At 34.2% G+C, this 18,230-nt stretch overlaps 5 protein-coding genes across 7 annotated transcripts; all 5 read right to left on the bottom strand.

Annotated features, from left to right (window-relative positions):
- Positions 1-134: 134 nt before the first annotated feature.
- Positions 135-3,714, bottom strand: LOC103569426 (H(+)/Cl(-) exchange transporter 7). The gene is made up of 10 exons (XM_008546721.3): positions 3,236-3,714; positions 3,024-3,155; positions 2,720-2,918; positions 2,213-2,644; positions 1,627-2,151; positions 1,391-1,560; positions 1,145-1,324; positions 846-1,055; positions 526-771; positions 135-460 (listed from the first exon to the last, which is right to left on the bottom strand). Exons 1-10 carry the CDS (start codon positions 3,395-3,397, stop codon positions 278-280), a joined length of 2,439 nt encoding a protein of 812 aa, XP_008544943.1. The 5' UTR covers positions 3,398-3,714; the 3' UTR covers positions 135-277.
- A 444-nt stretch (positions 3,715-4,158) lies between these two features.
- LOC103569427 (intraflagellar transport protein 46 homolog) lies at positions 4,159-5,573 on the bottom strand. Its single transcript, XM_008546722.2, has 3 exons — positions 5,134-5,573; positions 4,880-5,074; positions 4,159-4,819 (listed from the first exon to the last, which is right to left on the bottom strand). The coding sequence occupies exons 1-3, from the start codon at positions 5,355-5,357 to the stop codon at positions 4,240-4,242; spliced, it is 999 nt and encodes a 332-aa protein (XP_008544944.1). The 5' UTR covers positions 5,358-5,573; the 3' UTR covers positions 4,159-4,239.
- Positions 5,574-8,716: 3,143 nt separating this feature from the next.
- On the bottom strand, positions 8,717-9,671 carry LOC103569428 (outer dense fiber protein 3B). The gene is made up of 4 exons (XM_008546723.2): positions 9,622-9,671; positions 9,333-9,551; positions 9,082-9,274; positions 8,717-9,013 (listed from the first exon to the last, which is right to left on the bottom strand). The coding sequence occupies exons 1-4, from the start codon at positions 9,668-9,670 to the stop codon at positions 8,788-8,790; spliced, it is 687 nt and encodes a 228-aa protein (XP_008544945.1). The 5' UTR covers position 9,671; the 3' UTR covers positions 8,717-8,787.
- A 13-nt stretch (positions 9,672-9,684) lies between these two features.
- LOC103569429 (uncharacterized protein C9orf85 homolog) lies at positions 9,685-10,935 on the bottom strand. 2 transcript variants are annotated; one of them, XM_008546725.3, is made up of 4 exons: positions 10,795-10,935; positions 10,256-10,689; positions 9,870-10,176; positions 9,685-9,775 (listed from the first exon to the last, which is right to left on the bottom strand). In XM_008546725.3, exons 2-4 carry the CDS (start codon positions 10,683-10,685, stop codon positions 9,685-9,687), a joined length of 828 nt encoding a protein of 275 aa, XP_008544947.1. In that variant the 5' UTR covers positions 10,686-10,689; positions 10,795-10,935. The 2 variants fall into 2 exon arrangements, with proteins under 2 accessions (XP_008544947.1, XP_008544948.1); XM_008546726.3 differs by having other exon boundaries at positions 9,761-9,779.
- A 1,128-nt stretch (positions 10,936-12,063) lies between these two features.
- Positions 12,064-13,435, bottom strand: LOC103569430 (speckle-type POZ protein). 2 transcript variants are annotated; one of them, XM_014441740.2, is made up of 3 exons: positions 13,366-13,435; positions 12,210-13,297; positions 12,064-12,133 (listed from the first exon to the last, which is right to left on the bottom strand). In XM_014441740.2, exon 2 carries the CDS (start codon positions 13,277-13,279, stop codon positions 12,224-12,226), a length of 1,056 nt encoding a protein of 351 aa, XP_014297226.1. In that variant the 5' UTR covers positions 13,280-13,297; positions 13,366-13,435; the 3' UTR covers positions 12,064-12,133; positions 12,210-12,223. The 2 variants fall into 2 exon arrangements, with proteins under 2 accessions (XP_014297226.1, XP_008544949.1); XM_008546727.2 differs by having other exon boundaries at positions 12,210-13,429.
- Positions 13,436-18,230: the final 4,795 nt, after the last annotated feature.

Genomic DNA, 18,230 nt, shown 5'->3' with positions numbered 1-18,230 from the left:
TAATAAATAATTCAAAATGTATATTTCTAATTACGAATACTATTTTTTATTATTAATTGTTATCATACCAGTTTACTTATTTTTCCGTCTTTGGTCATGGATCGGATGGGAATTGTTTGTAAATAATTAATTTATTATAATTACGTATATAAATTTATTTTTTGTACTGAAGAAAATATTTAAATATTTATTTACAATGGTCCGTAAATTATTTTATACAGAATAAAGTAATTTGGTAGAAAAAAATTTAGCTAATTATCATTATTTTGTTGTGACGTCATATTTTATCAGTTATTTGAAGCTCGTCGAGACCCATACGGCCTTGATGCCTCCAAATCCGGTATCTTGCAACATCTTTTCGTGTGATCATTCCGATTACTTCGTGCTCGTCATTGACGACCGGTAAGTGGCGCAATCCAAGCCCACGGAAAAGTCGAAATGCTCTGGGAAGTGTTGTCGACTGTAAAAAAATTATTTTATTTATTACTGTTATTTAAATTAATCAGCGAGCTGATGGAAACTTACGTGTTGCAGAGTGTAAGGAGACGGGTTCATAAATGGTCGCAAATCTATTGAATAAGTCTTCTCTTCATCAGTAATATTAACTTGGTCGATACTCGGATACCGCGGATATGCATCGCGGAATATTTTTAATGAGAAATTTGTTTCCCAAAACTCATTGTACTCATTAAATACTTTATTTAGTAACAAAACTATCAACTGGGACCGCAGAATCAGGCCACGGAATCTTCCATAGCAATTTATTTCATTCTAAAAAAAATGTTTTTATTAAGTCGCGGATTTCGTTGATTGTGGAGGTTAATAATTTTGAAATGGATTTTTACCTGGTCACCACTGGGTGGATCGACAACAGGAAATCCATTAAATTTAACGCATTTCAATAAAGCAACAATATGTCCCACATTTTCAGTAGTCTTCAATGTAACAACAGGATGACTCATTATTTCGCTGACGTAAATGTTGTTAGATAAAGGCGGTGCTTCCCACGGAAGTAATGGTACTCCTGCCATTTGAGTGTGTATATCATATATGCCCTGATAATAAAATTTATCAATCATTTTTATAAATATAATGCAGCAAAGGCTGACGTAATTAAGAGTATTATTGCAATGAGAGTCAGTACCTCTATGAAAAAATCTCCGACCCATTTAGCCATCATGAGGACAATGATGAGTGGAAGACCGAATGAAATTCCTTGGGTGGCTTCTATCAAAATCGCTGTCAGACTTATTGTCATTCTCACGACACCTCCAAGCTGGGCTGCCGCTCCCAACAGCGCGTATTTTCCGGGTTCAAACAATCCCTAAAAAATTGCAGTCAGTGAAATTGAATATATTTATAAAGACGAGGGTTTTTAAAAATTTCTTACGCATGAAGGGAATAATTTAGTTAGTCCGGAGCCCATTAGCCTGCCCCAAGCGGACCCAATTAGCAGAGAAGGTATAAAGAGACCAGCAGACATTGAAAGACCGAAAGTTAACGCGGCTAGAATGAAGTAGAGGAAAACAAAAATTGCTAGCGTCGCGTCATTGTGTGAGCCTGAAATTAAATTGGTGATTAAGTTAATTTTTAAGAGATTTGGTGAGCTTTCGAAGAGCTGAGTACCTATTGGGTCATGGAAGAGCGATCGCACGGTGCTCTCAGGAGTCTGGAACCACAGAGCAGCAACGGCAGAGTACTCGCTCTCTTTGCAAAACATACGGACTGGATATTTTGTGGGGTCTTGTCCAAGAGGCTTGCAGTCATTGAGAAAGTAAATCATTAGAGAGCCCATAGTTGCAGCCATTATGGAGACGCAGATGACTTCAAGAACTTTCAGCCATCTTCTGTGAATGTATTTAAGCCTAAAAACGGTTATTTTGTAGTTCATGTAATTCCAGAAGGCTCCCATCAGTCCTCCGAAGGTTCCGACAATCATAAAAAGCGGAATCTCATAAACTTGATAGTTAATTGTGCCGAATTTTCCTAAATTTAGTAATCCCGGGTACGAAAGCTCCCCAGGATGACCGTGATAAGCGCTTAGAATAATATTTAAAGTGAATGTCGAAATCATACTGGCGAAAAATGTCCGCCATGTCAGACTTTGGTTGAAGAAACTCGTTCCTTCTTCAATACTGAACAGTACTCCGCCTGAAAAAAATAATTTAATGAATTAATTAAGATTTTATAAATTATAATGCCAATTAATTACCTATTGGAGCTCCAAAAGCTGCTGAAACACCAGCAGCAGCTCCACCGGCTACGAAATCTCTCTTCTCATGATCCTCCCTAAAGTACTGAAAGACTTTGAAGTCTTTCCTGAAGGTCGTGCTCTTGCCCTGGGATATACCAGCAGCCACGACAGCTCCTGAGTGTATCATCGGTCCCTCTTTACCTCCAGCAAGTCCTCCGACGACGGTACTGATAACTCCCAGCGTTTTCACCGCCAGGGTCTTTATCCTCACAACCCGAGGGACTTTTACTCCATTCAGGTAACATTTTACCTGGGGAATTCCGCTGCCAGCAGCGACGGGCTCTACATAGGTCACCAGTACAGCTCCTATTAAAACTATCACGATATTTACCATCACCCATATCAGGTACGGGATCCACAGGCAATTTTGCGCCACACAATTGTCCACATCTAAAGTTTCCTGTAAGGAAAATATTTATTTTCCGCATAAACGAATCAGCAATTTTTCGTCTTGTAAAAGGATACAGTACTTTAATGTTTCATATTTAATATCTGACAATTCTTCTATGGATATATCAACAAAGCACGCGATAGATGCAGTCAAAATTCCAATCAACAAAAATATAAACCATCTTGCAAAATTTTTCTTAACTACATATTTATAGCCTTTTTTCCTTTCCTCATCTTGCAGCAGACTGTTTTCACATGTGTCATAATCAAGACTCTAAAAATAAACATTTATAATTATAATTTAAATAACTTTTATCAATTATCAGAATAAATTTACCGCCAGCAGATAAATTTATTTAATAAATAATAAAAATAAAACCTCATAATTGGCGGATAAAAAATTAGTCACTCCAGGTTCAAACTCTCCATTGTTTATTCTATTAGACTGACGAGTTGATACATTTTCAATTAAATTATTAAATGTGTTGTCATTCCTACTGCAGCTGATACCCTAAGAACAAAATTTGATGACGCAAAATTAGGTTAAATTTTGTGATATAAATAAAAAAAAATAAAACAAAGAGAACTTACCCTGAACCTGACGTTGACGTCCTCGTTGGAATAAGAAGGAAAATTATTTCTTGGTCTCGACTTGACAAGTTTTTCATCCTCAGTACTGTTATCACGTCCTTGGTTACTTTCATCAACATCTGAGGTATTTAAAACAATCACACTGTCTTCAGGACTTGTCATTGTCTTTTGTGTCTCATAATTTTATTTTATACTTTAAATTATTTTATCAATTACAGTTGATAATGACAGTAAATGTAAACACTGAGATCCATAATCTGGAAAACAAAATTGACACTTGACACTTGTTGGAATTGAAACTAGGACTAGGATCTAGTCTAGATCATCAAACTGTAGATCTAGAATGACAAGCACAACAAAGCATAGTCTCTGTCGTTTACTATTAATCGGTTGCTTGGCCCCCAGCTCTTACTGCTACTGTAGTATCTATCATACAGAAAATGTATTTACGTAATTCCCGAGAGCGATACCAGTGCGCATGAGGAAGAGAATCAAGTCCAAACATCAAAGATAACCACGTGACTAATGACCACGTTATGAGTCTGAGTATATCACAATTCTACAAGTGATTCATTCCTTTTATTTTAACTTATCGTCTTGCAGAATTCAAACGCATTAAATTAACGATTACATACACATGCTTATTGATAAATAATTTATTGTTACGTGAATTAAATTAAATGATCAGTCATTAAAATTTTGATTACATCGTAAACTGCCCAAGACATTTGTTGACTGATCCTTTAATTTAATTGAAAAGTTTTAAAAATATTAAAATAAAGATTTTTTATTTGAAATTTCAGGGTAAAATATTTTTTAAAATTATTTATAATACAAAGATGATAGTAAATTATTTATAAATATTTATAATACATGAGCAATAGAGATTTTAAAATTATTATCAAACATGTGAACGTCAATTACATCAATAATACTACAGGTTTGAATATAAATATAAATATACAAACATTAATATAAAAAAATTAATACTAAAACGAGTAAAATTAAAAAGTCCCGCGGTCTTTGAACTCCCTGACTTCTAAAAACAAAGTGAAGAGGGTATGCAGTGACTCTAGTCTCGTTTCCGGTTTTACAGGAATGTCCAGTAAATTGCAGACTAAATCCACAACCCGCGGGAGCTCGCAGTCGAGGGTAGAAAAGTCGAGCTGAGCTTCGCTGAGCTTGTCCTCGATGTCAGGGGGCCACTGCTGAATCAGCGAGTCGATGTCCGGCATGGGACTGGTCAGTCTTACTGCCGGCAGATGTTTGCTTCTGTGTAACAGACCCATGTCCTCAATCCACCTGTCAATAGACTTTTGATTTTTTTCCGCGTCCTCGACGCGTTTTATCACTGCAGTTCTGCGCGAGTCCGCGCTTTTACTTTGGCTCCGCAGTTGCAAATGCAGAACCGCGGGCTCGGATTGATTCGCGCATGGCTCATCCAGGACCGTCAAACCGACCTTATCAGCTACCCCATCAGGTCGAGGTACTTTTATAAAGGCATCAATGTCACCGACCGCCGGTATAAAGTCCATTATATAAGGGGCTAATTTATAATTTAGCTCTATCTTCTGGGGTGTGTACCTACAATTAATAAATCGATATATAAATGACTCAAATACGAAAAAATATACAGATATTTACCTCATGATATTTTGGAATAATTCTTTGACTTCAGCAGAAGCTTCCAAATTTTCAAATTCCTTTGGATTGTAAAGTTCCACGGGTTTTTTAACTTTGGTACCTTCGATATCATCGTCGTCAGATTCTTCGCTGTCTGATGGATCACTTTCAATTGGTCTCACTGGTTTTTCAAACGTACTTTCATGATTTGAAAATCTAGAAAAATTCGAATACTTTTTAAAATTAATTTCAATAAGAAAATTTAAATAAAATACCTTCGGAAATTTCGTTTGTCGGGGGAGGTTAGTTCCATTTCCTCGGCCTCGAAAGAGTTTGAAACACTTTTTGTACTTTTTCTCATGAGTGAGGACTTTTCGGTGCCACTGACAGGACTCTTTATTTCTTCGGCGTTTCTAACTTCGATGCTCTCGTCGAATTTGCTGAATGCCGAAAAATGCTTTTTGTCTTCCTCCTCTTCTTCACTGCTGCTACTGTCCATTCTTGAGCAGCCACTACCCCAAGTCCGGTGGTGGAAAACTTTTTAAGCACCTTCACCTCAATGCTAAATCAATCGTTTGTTAAGAACTTGTGTACGTTAATTCAGTTTTAAATAAATAACAATAACACGTAGACGGGATTTAAATGTTGAGTTTAGGTTGCCATGGCTACGGTATCGATTTTTTTTGACGTCAACATCCTGTCGTAACCCGCAGCATTTAAATTAATTAAATAAAATCCATTTGACGTAATGAAAATTAAATTGTCTAAATATGTTATTATTAAATATGATTATTGATAGAATAATACGAGAGCTGGAGGAAAGCAGCTCCGAGTTTAGAGAATTTAAATGAAATTTAAATGAAGTATATTCCGTTGGTTATTCTGGAAATTGAGATATCTCGCGTTTGCATGAATATTTGAATACGTCTGACGTCGACGTGTGATAATAAAATCATCATGAGCGAGTAAGGGATATATAAATATATATATCATGTATGATCGATGAAAATTATTCCGAGTATGAATTTGAACTCTTTAATTATTTGTCTTGACAAATATCATTTGGACTTTGACTTTATAATTTCGTTGAACTTTAATCATATTCTGGAGAAAATTGTTATATTTATGGTATTCATGAGTTTTTTTTGCGATTATTAAATATCTAATGTGGATTAGAAACTCCGATTGTTATAGATATCGATGTCTTTTACTATTTATCTGTTGGGAATAACCCATCACACCATAAACGTTTTTTATTCATTATGATGCCCTTTAGTAGGAACAGCCATAAAAAGTTCTAGGAATAATTTATTTTTTGGGTAATCGACGTCGGGCGGATACAGGCCGATGCGGGCAGATGACACTCCCTATGCAATATTATAAGAAGTGACCCATAACTTTGCTTCTTTTGGGAATAACCCATCACACCATAAACGTTTTTTGTTTATTATGATGCCCTCTAGTAGGAACAGCCATAAAAAGATCTAGGAATAATTTATTTTTTGAGTAATCGACGTCGGGCGGATACAGGCCGATGCGGGCAGATGACACTCCCTACGCAATATTATATGAAGTGACCCTTAACTTTGCTCCTGTTGGGAATAACCCATCACACCATAAACGTTTTTTGTTTATTACGATGCCCTCTAGTAGGAACAGCCATAAAAAGTTCTAGGAATAAAGTCTATAACTTTATAAAGAGTGGCCCGTAACTTTTTACCTGGTGGGAATAATCTAGCATAATGCTAACGTTTTTTGTTCCTTATGATGTTTTTTTTGCCGTAGACAACACTCAAGAAAGTCCAGATAAAAATTTATTTTTCGAATTTGGGCTCATACGAGGATAAAAAGGATGATTTTCTATGAAGAGTTCCTCATAACTTTTTTGCGGGTCAAAAGAACCTCACATAATGCTGATCAGATAGTCGTAGTCGATTATTCCACAGAAGACATCAGTGGTTATTTCCGCAAAATATTTTTACAATGTACCTATGTATGAAATCTAATCGCTATCGTGCTTTGCCGCGGTTATAATCCTGAATTTTTTGCGTTTCGAATCATCAATAAAATTACCGTTGTATTGAATTTGATTCGTTCTAGCACTTGGAGATTGATCGACGCAAATTCAATATCGAACTTCCCTTAACTCCGGATGTTTCAACTGAATCTCCGCTATATTTTAAAAATAGTTCACATCACAAGCCATACTTTAAAAAAAATCCACTCCCACCGAATTATCTTATCTTTTTTTATTCATGATTCTCATCAGAATGCATAAAAAAAATAAATACATCTCAAAGTTGCATAAATAGTATAAAAAAAAATACAATTAGTAAAATGTATATAATTTCGTTAGCGATGTAAAGTATTAAATAAATTAGTACGTAAATGCATTAATTCAGTCTTTGATAGTCTCTATCTCCTGATGCGGTTCATTATTCAGACGAAGAATAATTGACAAATCGGGAGCATGAACTCTCAGTATCTTATCTAATTTAAATCTCTTTTCTGTAACGTCGCATTTACGTCCTAATAAATTATTTCAATTACCATTGTCATTATATATAGATGTCATTAAATTATAAACTAACATCCAGTGGATGTACTAAGAGGTCATTGATACAAAATTGATATCGATTATATTTGTTTTTTTTTGCTGAAAATTGTCAACTAAGACAAGAGGTCCCAGAGTTCAAAGGCCTCCGAATATTTAAACGAATAATTTAATTTAATGTTTTCCGATTAATTAAACGGGATATTTTCCATAAATTTGGCCACTCCTTGTCCTGCGAATTATCCACGAGTTCGTAAAATCGGCTGGACGGTTAAAAATCTTGCTGTCTGTTGATGCTAGATGTGAATGCTGTGACTGGGTCATTTTAATACTGATTGCCGATCTCGTGGACTCGTTGTCCGTCGATATGCAGTAAGGTCTTGACTTCCGCTGCGTTAGATTTTTTCTACGAAGAATTATTTTTTCAGGTCCTGTTGACCCGTCACCCCAGGGATAGTTCACTGTCGGCATTTCGTAGACAGAGTCACGATCATTTTCGTCTTCTGTCAAGTCGACTATTGGTCTAGATTTAAAAATTTTAAATTATTGACGCATGAAAATAGTGAAATTAAATAGGAATTGAGTTGAACATACGGATTTTCTGGCGGAGGATCAATTTCAAGTGTACAGTGTTCGATTTCATTTGAATATTGGGTAGAAAGGTATAAAAATGTTGCGAATAGAGCGAATATAATAATAAATGCCGCTAAATCAGCGATAGCTTGCTTTGAAAATGTCAGGTAGCGGATTTTATGTTCACGCACTTCGAAATTACTCAGGTCTACCACGAAAGGAATGAATTCCGTTAAAACGATGTCCTAAAAAAAAAAGTATCTATTTATAAAATTATCGAGTAAAACAAAAAATTTTTAATGTCATACTTTTAGATAACTAAAGGTCCGCTGACAAATTATTTGAAGGAGGTAAAATAAGTCTTTAATTTGTTCCATGCTCAATAATTGTCTGACGTACACAAAAATATTAAATAGACGCGGTGAAGTTTTCATATCACGATACAAAATAATTTAGCTTATTTATATTTTATAATTTAATTATAACCATTGTCTGTCTAAAAGTCACGCGGATATATCGCGACTGGTTTATATATTTTATAACATATAATGCTCACTTCAATTCTGTCAAAATTATTATTTTATATATTGATTGTCATGTGTTATCTTCAGCTCGCTCTAATTTTAAGTGATTAGAGCAATTATTTATCCGTGACGTGACATGATCTCGCACATGAGAGATTGCAATCTCATTTAAATTTAATAATTTCACAATAAATGATAAGCAAGTCAGTATTTTCAATTAATATTTAATAATTTAAAAATTAACAGCGAGATGTTTAAATATATGTATATATTTTTTATTAATCGTTATGGCGAATCCCAAATGAGAACGCCGGGGGTTGTTTTCCTGGTCTGTAAGTTGGATTGTACATTGGACCTGGTCCGCTGCTGGCATTACTGAGCGCACGTTCACGAAATTTTAGCGAAAATGATGGATACTGTTTTTTTACTACGTTGTAATTTGGATTTCCGTAGTCGGCGGGTCCTGGTCCTGAAGTTTTACTCAAATCTGATGTTCTTCCTTTTCTAAAATTTTTTTTAATTAATTGAGTGACTCAATAATTATTTAAATATAAAAAAAAAATGTTTGCTACATAGAAAATGCTCCACAAGCTTTTTTATGAGGAATTTTAGGTCCCAGACATGAAGGAACGAGGTAAGAATTAGGCCCAGGTCCATCTGATGACAAATGACTTGGTTTGAATCTCATTCGGATGGAAAATGATGGAGATCTTGGAGTATACGTTTCTGGATGATATGCTCCAGGACCTGGTCCAGATCCGATGGCTAAACATTTATTTTATCATTTTCCAGTTGTAAAAATAATTTCATAATTTTTTCGTACCAACAAACGGAGCGCGTCCGGCGATGGAAAAAGACGGCGGCTTCTCTGGACCTTGGCGCGTTAAATGGTAGGTGTTGTATCTATTTGGACCTGGACCTGGAGTAACGTGGAGTTTTTCATCATGTCGAGATGTGATGGTGAATGCAGGGTTCTTTCTGCGCGAGAGATCGTGTTTTTCATAGCCCAGCACCGGTGGCAGCTTGTACGCCGGTCCAGGACCTAATTCACGTCCACAAAAAAATTATTTCACCCAAATAATCAATTCGAAACTTAAATATTAAATAAATACCTAGAGATTTGCAGCTCAGCATCTGTTTCTCTACCACTCTCGTTGTCATTTTAAATTTATTAATTAAAATATATGAAAATACTTACTTGTAAAAATTAAATTTAAAAAATACCAAACAACTGTGAAGTGAGTCATCAGCAGTAAATATGAACAGCTATCTTCATACAATTGAAAGTAATCAAAAGCACAATAATTTTTTTAATAATATATTTTCTTTTGTTAAAAAAAAAAACAAAATCTACAATTACTTTTTATCATCATTATCATCATCATCATCATCATCATCACTACTCCCATCATTATTAGTGTCATTATCACTGTAACTAGAGCTAGAAGTTGATGTTTCATGTTCGTCAGAGTCGCAATCTGAGTCATCAACATTTTTATTCTTCTTCGTTACCATCAAAGATTTTAATTTATTGACCAAATCATCCCTAGTCAGTGGAGCTTCTTCAGCAGTCAGTGTTTCGGTGTCTGAATTCGACTCGTCATCTTCATATTCATCTTCATCATCATATTTAGAGTCACCAGGTTTCGCTGCATCTTTTTTAACGCCTGCATAACCAAATAAATAAATTCAAATTCAAATTTATAACTTTAATTATAAATTAATTTTAAAAAATAGAGTACAAACCATTTCTGTTCATGTAACGCAAAAAAGTTCTTCTGCGTCTCTCAGGCAGTGTCTTTAACATCAGCCGAAGTTCTCTGTCCAGCGTCAGAGGTTTATCTTCGACTTCTGGTTTTACAAGCTCCGTTTTATCTCCACATTTGGGACAAACCTCCAGCTTACTGGCACAAGGTCCGCACATGATGTGATACGCATGTTTGACACATCTCTGCTCGCACTTACAGCATTTACCCGGAGCTTTTAGCGGCTTGTACTTCTTGTACTTGATTTTCCACTCAATAACTTTCTTGCACTTCTCGCAGACATTGACAACTTGGATTTTATTTATTGCTTTTGTCGTATGGGAGGTGTCATGTAGATTATTTTTAAACGCATGTCTGTTTTGATGCTTTTGCGGTCTGTTGCGATTTGAATTACCTCTTTGACAGCTCATTTTACTTAAACAATAAAATTAAAAAATAATTATCACTGAAAATTAAATTAAATTAAACAAATCAAATTTATGAACTACTTTATCAACAAAAACTCTAAAAATTACTCACCTATTTTTTTTTAATTTTTATAAAAAGTTTACAATTAATTTATTAAAATAATAATAATTATTATTATTATTAATTAAATTTATGTTTAAAAATTAAAATACAGTAAAAAATTGTAACCTTAATGACACGTGTTTACTAATAAAAAATAACAACTCGGAAAGTGGCGCCAAATAATCTCCTGCTGTTGAAATTCAAAACTACCGCGCGCTGATCGCCACCTGCAGGCAGAGTTTTTATTTTTAAATAAAAAAACAAATGGCGGGACTCGCTTTGCTGCTTCTGATCACTCTCAAATGTCAGATTATTTTTTTATAAAAAAATAAATTAATTTTAACGGAAACATGGAGAGTTTATAAGAGGAATAAAAAATTAAATGACATGAGACAGTTTAATTATTTAAATGCTGTATAATTAGACGCGGGACGTTTTAAATCGTTGAATATAATTAAAAGTACAGGAGACGAGATAGGAGTATGTCGGAGTACAAAGTAAATTAAAATGTCGATAAGATGGGTCAGTAACACTTGATATGAAGATGGACATTATTATCCTTGTCACTCATCCCTGAAGAGATCATTGAGATCATAAAAGTACGGAGGTATATAAATATATGTATAAGTAGTAGACAAGCTGGAGTTTTAAGCTGGAGCTCGAGTTGAAGCTGGAGCTGATGGTAAAGCTGAAGACCCTGAGGCCACAGACAAACCATCGAGGCTGGTCTATGTTTTATCCTCAAAAACCAGTTATTGGATGAAAGATTATTAGTAAGTTGTTCCTTTCTCCTCCACATAATTCTTTTTATTTATATTTTAATATATAGTTTTAAAAATATATTTTTTTATTCGTTTCCTCGCTGATAATTTGATTCGATAACGATTCGCTAATGAGTGTATTGAATCGCGAATTAACGTAAACAGACTCGTAAGATCTCTACCCGGATAATCTCCTGATAACGGCCAGGTAATTGTAAGATTTACTTTTTTTTTTTTTTTTTTTTTTTTTAATTTATTTATTATTTTCATCTTAATTTACTTGCGGTACATATTTACGAACTTAAAAAATATAAACTATGGATTTATAATTAATCCTTTCAGTGCATCCTAACTATACATTAAATATAATCGTGTGTAATGCATGCTATCTTGTTGTTATTCTCGTAAATATATTATTTATAAATTACATGTTCATTATTTTTTATTAGCTTATTCAACGCTTTATTGAATCAAATATTTCAAAATTTATTAATTATTTTAATAAATAACGCAGTAAATTTAAGTAATGATCCTTCAGTTAAACTTTTTATTTCGTGTACGGAAGATTTTTAAATAATTAATTTCATCTGGAAGAAGTAAAGAGTAATTAATTAAAATGAAAATAAAAATAAACTACGGAGTGCAAAATAATAAAATCAATACCTTGGAGATTTAGTTTAAAAATTTTTATTCTTGTTGCATTCTGCCAAATATTTGAACATCATCAAGCCTACTGACGGGTTTTCCTCTTCAAAATTAGCGAAATCTTTAGTTTCAATGACACTGGCAGCATTTTCAGCAATAAAATGGGATATTTCGTGAGCTAAATTTTTGGAATTAACACGTTCGGCGATGGTCAAACTCTTGACAGAATTTTCAATTGATAAACATTCAAAGATTGATACTTCGCACATTTCTTTAAGCATCCTTAGCTGATACTTCTCAGCAGCTTCTAGCAAGTCTATAGCATCGGTATCCAAGTCAGTTACTTCGTCTGTGTAAATAAATTCCAACAACTTATCAAACGTATTAGCTTCGATATCTGTAATAGACAACTGACATTCGTGGCCTTCTTTTATGACTTTAGCGAACATGGCCGAAAATACGGGACAGCGAGCAATCAGAATAGTCTTATGAGCTTTAAATTTTCGGTTTTGTACAGTGATGATGACATCATATCCTCTTCTTGTTTCATAGAGCGCTTTGATGCTCTCAGCGATCGGGTTTTTTGCTAACATAGTCATGCTTCTGAAGTTATCATGATTGATAGTGAACTCAACACCCACAGTCAAAGTATCATTTGTTAATAACTTGTCTTTCTGCTTCATCAGTTGGTCTTTTTTAATAAACTGGTCAAATCCTTCACGAACATTACCTGATTCGAATGTCTTGTTTACTTCTTTAATATACTCTCGGGCTTTGGTGACATTGTTCACAATAAAAAATAAACCTTGCATCTCAATTTTTCGATTATACGATGATTCCATTTTCAAGTACATTGATATCCAGTCTTTGTTTTCATTTTCTTCATCATTGTTAAAGTACAAGTATAACCGCCATATAAATTTACAATTAGATCTCAGAAATGAAAATTTATGAATTATATATGTGCCGAATGAACTGTTTGAATGATAAGGATCTACTTTCTTTGTTGACAGCTCATTAAAATTTTTTATTTCCCATTCGTAAAAATTTTTACATACTATCGAATATTTATTATTACCATTATCCATTTTGGCAAAATCTAACAACTTAATATTTTTTATCAATCACTGATTTTTGAATTTGAATTAAAAACTTTTAATACTATAATTTTTACTTATTTAATATTAATAACGCTATTGAAATTATTATTTAAGAATAACGAACCAACAATAAAAGCATTCCGCACGCTTCAATAATTACTTATAACCTTATAAGTGCTACTCGCGATTGTTTTTTTTCTCTAAAATGACTCGATGTTCTTTTTTTTTAGATGGCTGATATTCTTGTATCTTTTTTTTTTTTTTTTGTTTTTTTAATTTTATTTTACTTGTGAGGAATGAAACTGAACACCGATTCGAATGATCTATGCAAATAATAATTAAATTATATGGATCCTATACATATATTTTTTTTTGTTAATTTTTTTTAAGATAGACGGCATTGAAGATTCAGAGGAAATTAAATAGTTGATGTATAAACAAAAATAGACAATGCATTTAAATTTCTTATCGAAGAAAGGAAATAAAAAAGGAGTAGGAAAAAGTATCCATCGTGAATAAAAATGACTAAAGGCTAAAAGTAAAGAGTCTATCATTATGAATAAATGATATCGTCATTAGTGATTCTCGGTAGAGATCAGTGAGAGCTCTGGGAGAGAGGACAACCAATAATTTATTCGGTAACAAGAGCCGGTAGTGTTGGCGATAGAGGAGGTCGGGGATGGAAATGGAGGTGGTGGTGGAGGTGGAGGTAAAGTTTTAACTGGAGGTGGAATACGAGTAGTAGGAGGCGAAGCCCAGATGGAACCAGTGGCAATAGACAAAGATAGATAAAAGTTGAGATTGATTTTCACATTAAACTCATTTAGCTCACAATACCGCCGTCTGGTTATCTCTCCGTCTCTATCCATTGTATCAGCATAGATATATCCATCCACACACTATTCCAGGTGATGCTGCGGGGTCATTACAGGTCGAAAGTTCGCCAGGGCACCTATAGATAGCTATCAGATATACCCGGCTCCCTCTGACAGGTGAAACAATATAAAATATTCAACGAGAAACCTTAACACGACTGACTGTCAATCTGTCAACTATTTCACCAGGTTGATTTCCCTGCTTCCGTGCCGCTGCTCTTTCCTCCCACTCCACAGTACGTTATACTGCACCCCACGTCAAAAATTTTACACTGGCAATCCTGATGTGTCACACTCCCATTACATAATAATGTAAGCAAATTTTTTTTCTTTTTTTTTTCTATTCTAGGTAATGTCTGACTGCTGGCAGATTTGATGCCAGTATGCTAAATATTTATATTTCATATGATGCTCAGCATCAGCACCAGCTCTGGTGAAGGTTTAGATGGAGATCACAAGAGTTTGTAGCCGCTGTAGCCTCTGTAATAATTACGTTGACTGTATAACGTAGACAATAAAAGTTAGCAAACTAGATACCGAGAAAACATGCAACGGGCAGACTGGCGAATTAGCAGTACTTTGAAATGCTTTTAAAATTTTAATATTGTATGTCTGACCCATATCTTCTCCATCCCCAGGTTTCATACGATAACTTGCGATTCAAGCTCTGTACCAGATCCATGGACGATGGAAAATGGGAAATGGAAAATGGTTAAATATATATTTTTATTTATATTCATATAGATATATCATGAGCGGACGAAGAGGAGATTGTGGTTTGACAACCAGAAAAACTCTTTACGTCTTTTATACGTACGTGGCTAGAGCTTTACTCTGCTCGTTCGTGCTCGGTAACAGTAACAGCGGGGGATGTAGTGGGGGTTTGCCCGCTCCTGGTTCTCATGATACACTGTCACCTGTATTGGAGATGGGAGCTTTGTAACTGCCGTATCCAGGCAATATTTATTTACCTTTTTTCATTTTATATCCAAAACTAAAAGGTGTATCGAGAGAGACTAATTTGAATGCAGAGTGACACGACGAAATTTTCATATATATGATCAAGGGACTTGTTCATCCTCATGAATTTTTTTTTTACCAACTGTTTTAAAACTCATTTTATTATATAAATACTTTTTACATTTTTTTTTTTTAAACATCTTTACAATTTTTGTTATTCAAAAATTTATTAATTAATAAATATCGATTATCGTTACAGAGCTCGTAATATTTACATTTTAAAATTAACATCAATGTTAATTAAATTGCTTTGGAAATGTTTGTTATTTCCCAACAATGAAATCAACAGGTAAAAATAAAATTTTTATTTGAAATAATATTTATATTTGTATTATTTGTTTAATTAATATTATTTATTTAACATCTGTAGAATTACTCAATGGTGATTAATGCAGCGAGAAAATATCTGCTGTCGAAGATGAAATCCCGTGAATAATTCCTGAGTCTCAGTCTGCGTCTCGGCGTCAGCCGTTTCCTAGAAAATCGGTGAGTTAACTTAAATACACATTAGTTAGATTTAATTGATTGTTTGTGTTTACTTCAACACGTTTTATCGTGATCAAAAGCTTCTTAGAAAGCCAATACTCGCCCACCTATACCCATGTCTACATTTATCTACCTCGCGGTCCAGAATCTATTCTCAAGACTCCGCGTCACAACAACACACTAGGCCTATACTTAAAGTAATTAATTGCCAACGTTCTACTGTTGATGCAACAAATCCATTAGATTTAATCCCCGTTCTATGTCATTGGCAACTCGGGTTTCATTTTACATCTATACAATACCATAAACATAAACATAACTCGCCAGCGGTAATATTCAATCCATAATAATGACAACATTAACAATAAAAACGTCAGCAGGCAACAATAATTACAAGTAATTACAAAACATTTTACATAGAAGTCTTACAATAAAATTACATAAAAATATTTTCTTTTAAAACTATAATTTAAGTGATGAATTTAAATTGTTGAATAAATACTCTTCTGTGATTATGATTATTGCCCGAAAGCCAGTATCAAAACAAGGCTTTCTGAGCAACAATCAAAAGCATAAAGAGTATTTGATGATACTTTTAAAAGTTGATGGAACGACTGCTCCACTAGTTTTATGAATCTGTAAGCAAATATTATTTTTATTATTATTATTAAAATTAAAATTAAAAATGGCTAAAGCGATAAAAGATCCTTTGATGTTGGATGTAATAGATTAGTAGCTTGAATTAAATATCAATAGAAAAACGAGCGAGTGAGGTAAAATTTTTATTACGACTGACAGTACTAAGTTACTTTACCCTTTTCACGGTTATTATTTTTTAACTTATTTTGAAAGGGATTAAATATTGCTGAAGATTATCCGATAATATTTTTATGGGAGATGCCACTGAGCGAGCCGGTAGTTTATATTTTATTACAGATACCGGGCTTAGCTGTCCACTATCATAAAACTCAACATTTATTTTCAAATAAAAACCCTAAGTTTTATTTTTAAAATAAACTATCCGATAAAAGTAAATTTACAAATTAGTTAATCACTCGACTCAAGTCTATCATTATTTTAATTAATTAAATCACTTAAATTGATAAACTAATTTTGGCCACTATGGGAATCACTGATTGAAATAAAATTTGTTTAAAGTTAAACAATCAAACAAAGTTATAAATTGAATGAAGGTTTGAGTTTAATCACAAGTCACAAACTGGTTGAAGCTAGTGTTCAGTATCAGCTGAAGGCTGAAGGCTGGAGGCTGAAGAGTTCAAGACCGAGTTGGCTCCGAGTCGCGAGCGCGAATGATAGGACCGAATGAAAGGGTTGAGATGCTGCCCGGCATCGGGATCAAAGCGGTGGGGTAGTCTGGGGTAGGAATACTTGGTTCGAGTGCTAATGGAGGGAGTTAAATATACATAGACACTGATGGAGGGTAGCCGAGGGTAGTTGCTCAGGGTGGTGGTAGATTGAGGGTGGGATTCACCGGATTCTGCGCGGAGATAAATTATTTTATCTCGCGGTCGCCGCGGCAATTCGCATGTCCACGCGACCACGGGTTTACCTATACGGTGTCTGTCCATTAACTGTTCTAATCTCCGTAATTTGACAATTAGCCAGGGTCTGCAACCGTCCTAGACGGGCTAACGGAATCGCGTCAATCATTCCGCTAATGCGACCGAGTCAATGCACTCATCCACTCTCTGATGATACGTTTCATCTCCGTTTGCCATCTATCTCTTTTCATTTGTATATTATATTATATTTTATACATATATATATATTCATATATATATATCTGTATAGATGTAGATGTAGATAAATTTCCGTCTACTCTCCCTCAATTTAATTCCAACACACGTCATTGGGGTTGATTGATTTGTTTTTATTAAATACACTAAATATTCAGCTACACGTTCGTGAATATTTTAAAATAATTATTTTATTACATGTAAATAAATATTTTACAGTAAAATAATTTTTATTTTATATTCCGTCGTATGAAATATTTCATTCGTCCCGTATTCTGCGTCACCTGAAAAAACAAAAATTTAAAAAATTACGTAAATGTTTTTATATACATATATATCTGTAAGTAATGTTGGAATTAAATTTATTAACATTGAACGCGTTGGAGTGTAAAAAATTTTAAATATTTTAAAATTTCACGAGTTGATAGAAGGGGACATTAAAAAGTACTTTGTATCTCTGGCGGTCGTTTTCCTCGGTCGTTTAAAGAAAAATCTAAATAATAATAAAAATAATTTTTGTAAAGAGAAAAAAAATAGAGCAGCTAGGCGGATTGGAGGCAATGAACGGGCCAGAGCCCTGATGACGTGGAGATCGGAGACAGAGAAACGGATAAGCGGAGAATGGGTTTAATGCTTGAGGGACTGGCTCAAATGGACACACAGATCTACGGTATCAGTTTGCTGGTATCCTAACAACGCAGCCCGAGTTTAAAGTTTAATCGAGAACCAAGGTCGTGCCGGGGCTGGGGATAGGACCGAGAGCCACTGAGGAGTTGAGAGGCCACGTGAGTAATCGCGAGC

This window comes from Microplitis demolitor, chromosome 7, assembly GCF_026212275.2.
Source record: "Microplitis demolitor isolate Queensland-Clemson2020A chromosome 7, iyMicDemo2.1a, whole genome shotgun sequence".
NCBI classification, from domain to species: Eukaryota; Metazoa; Arthropoda; class Insecta; order Hymenoptera; family Braconidae; genus Microplitis; species Microplitis demolitor.
Note: the sequence above shows the minus strand (reverse complement) of the source record. Positions and strands in the feature narration are given on the sequence as shown.

Excerpts from the sequence above, each read along its gene's own strand:
- LOC103569426 (XM_008546721.3), bottom strand. The coding sequence starts at position 3,397 with ATGACAAGTCCTGAAGACAGTGTGATTGTTTTAAATACCTCAGATGTT. Across the intron at positions 3,156-3,235 it reads ACGTCAACGTCAGGTTCAGG|GGTATCAGCTGCAGTAGGAA; the intron begins GTAAGTTCTCTT and ends TTTTGTTCTTAG. Across the intron at positions 772-845 it reads ATCCACCCAGTGGTGACCAG|AATGAAATAAATTGCTATGG; the intron begins GTAAAAATCCAT and ends CATTTTTTTTAG.
- LOC103569427 (XM_008546722.2), bottom strand. The coding sequence starts at position 5,357 with ATGGACAGTAGCAGCAGTGAAGAAGAGGAGGAAGACAAAAAGCATTTT. Across the intron at positions 5,075-5,133 it reads GACAAACGAAATTTCCGAAG|ATTTTCAAATCATGAAAGTA; the intron begins GTATTTTATTTA and ends GAATTTTTCTAG. Across the intron at positions 4,820-4,879 it reads TTATTCCAAAATATCATGAG|GTACACACCCCAGAAGATAG; the intron begins GTAAATATCTGT and ends TATTAATTGTAG.
- LOC103569428 (XM_008546723.2), bottom strand. The coding sequence starts at position 9,670 with ATGACAACGAGAGTGGTAGAGAAACAGATGCTGAGCTGCAAATCTCTA. Across the intron at positions 9,552-9,621 it reads GCTGAGCTGCAAATCTCTAG|GTCCTGGACCGGCGTACAAG; the intron begins GTATTTATTTAA and ends GACGTGAATTAG. Across the intron at positions 9,014-9,081 it reads GCTTGTGGAGCATTTTCTAT|AAAAGGAAGAACATCAGATT; the intron begins GTAGCAAACATT and ends AAAAAATTTTAG.
- LOC103569429 (XM_008546725.3), bottom strand. The coding sequence starts at position 10,685 with ATGAGCTGTCAAAGAGGTAATTCAAATCGCAACAGACCGCAAAAGCAT. Across the intron at positions 10,177-10,255 it reads GCGTTACATGAACAGAAATG|GCGTTAAAAAAGATGCAGCG; the intron begins GTTTGTACTCTA and ends TTGGTTATGCAG. Across the intron at positions 9,776-9,869 it reads GATGATAATGATGATAAAAA|CTGTTCATATTTACTGCTGA; the intron begins GTAATTGTAGAT and ends GTATGAAGATAG.
- LOC103569430 (XM_014441740.2), bottom strand. The coding sequence starts at position 13,279 with ATGGATAATGGTAATAATAAATATTCGATAGTATGTAAAAATTTTTAC.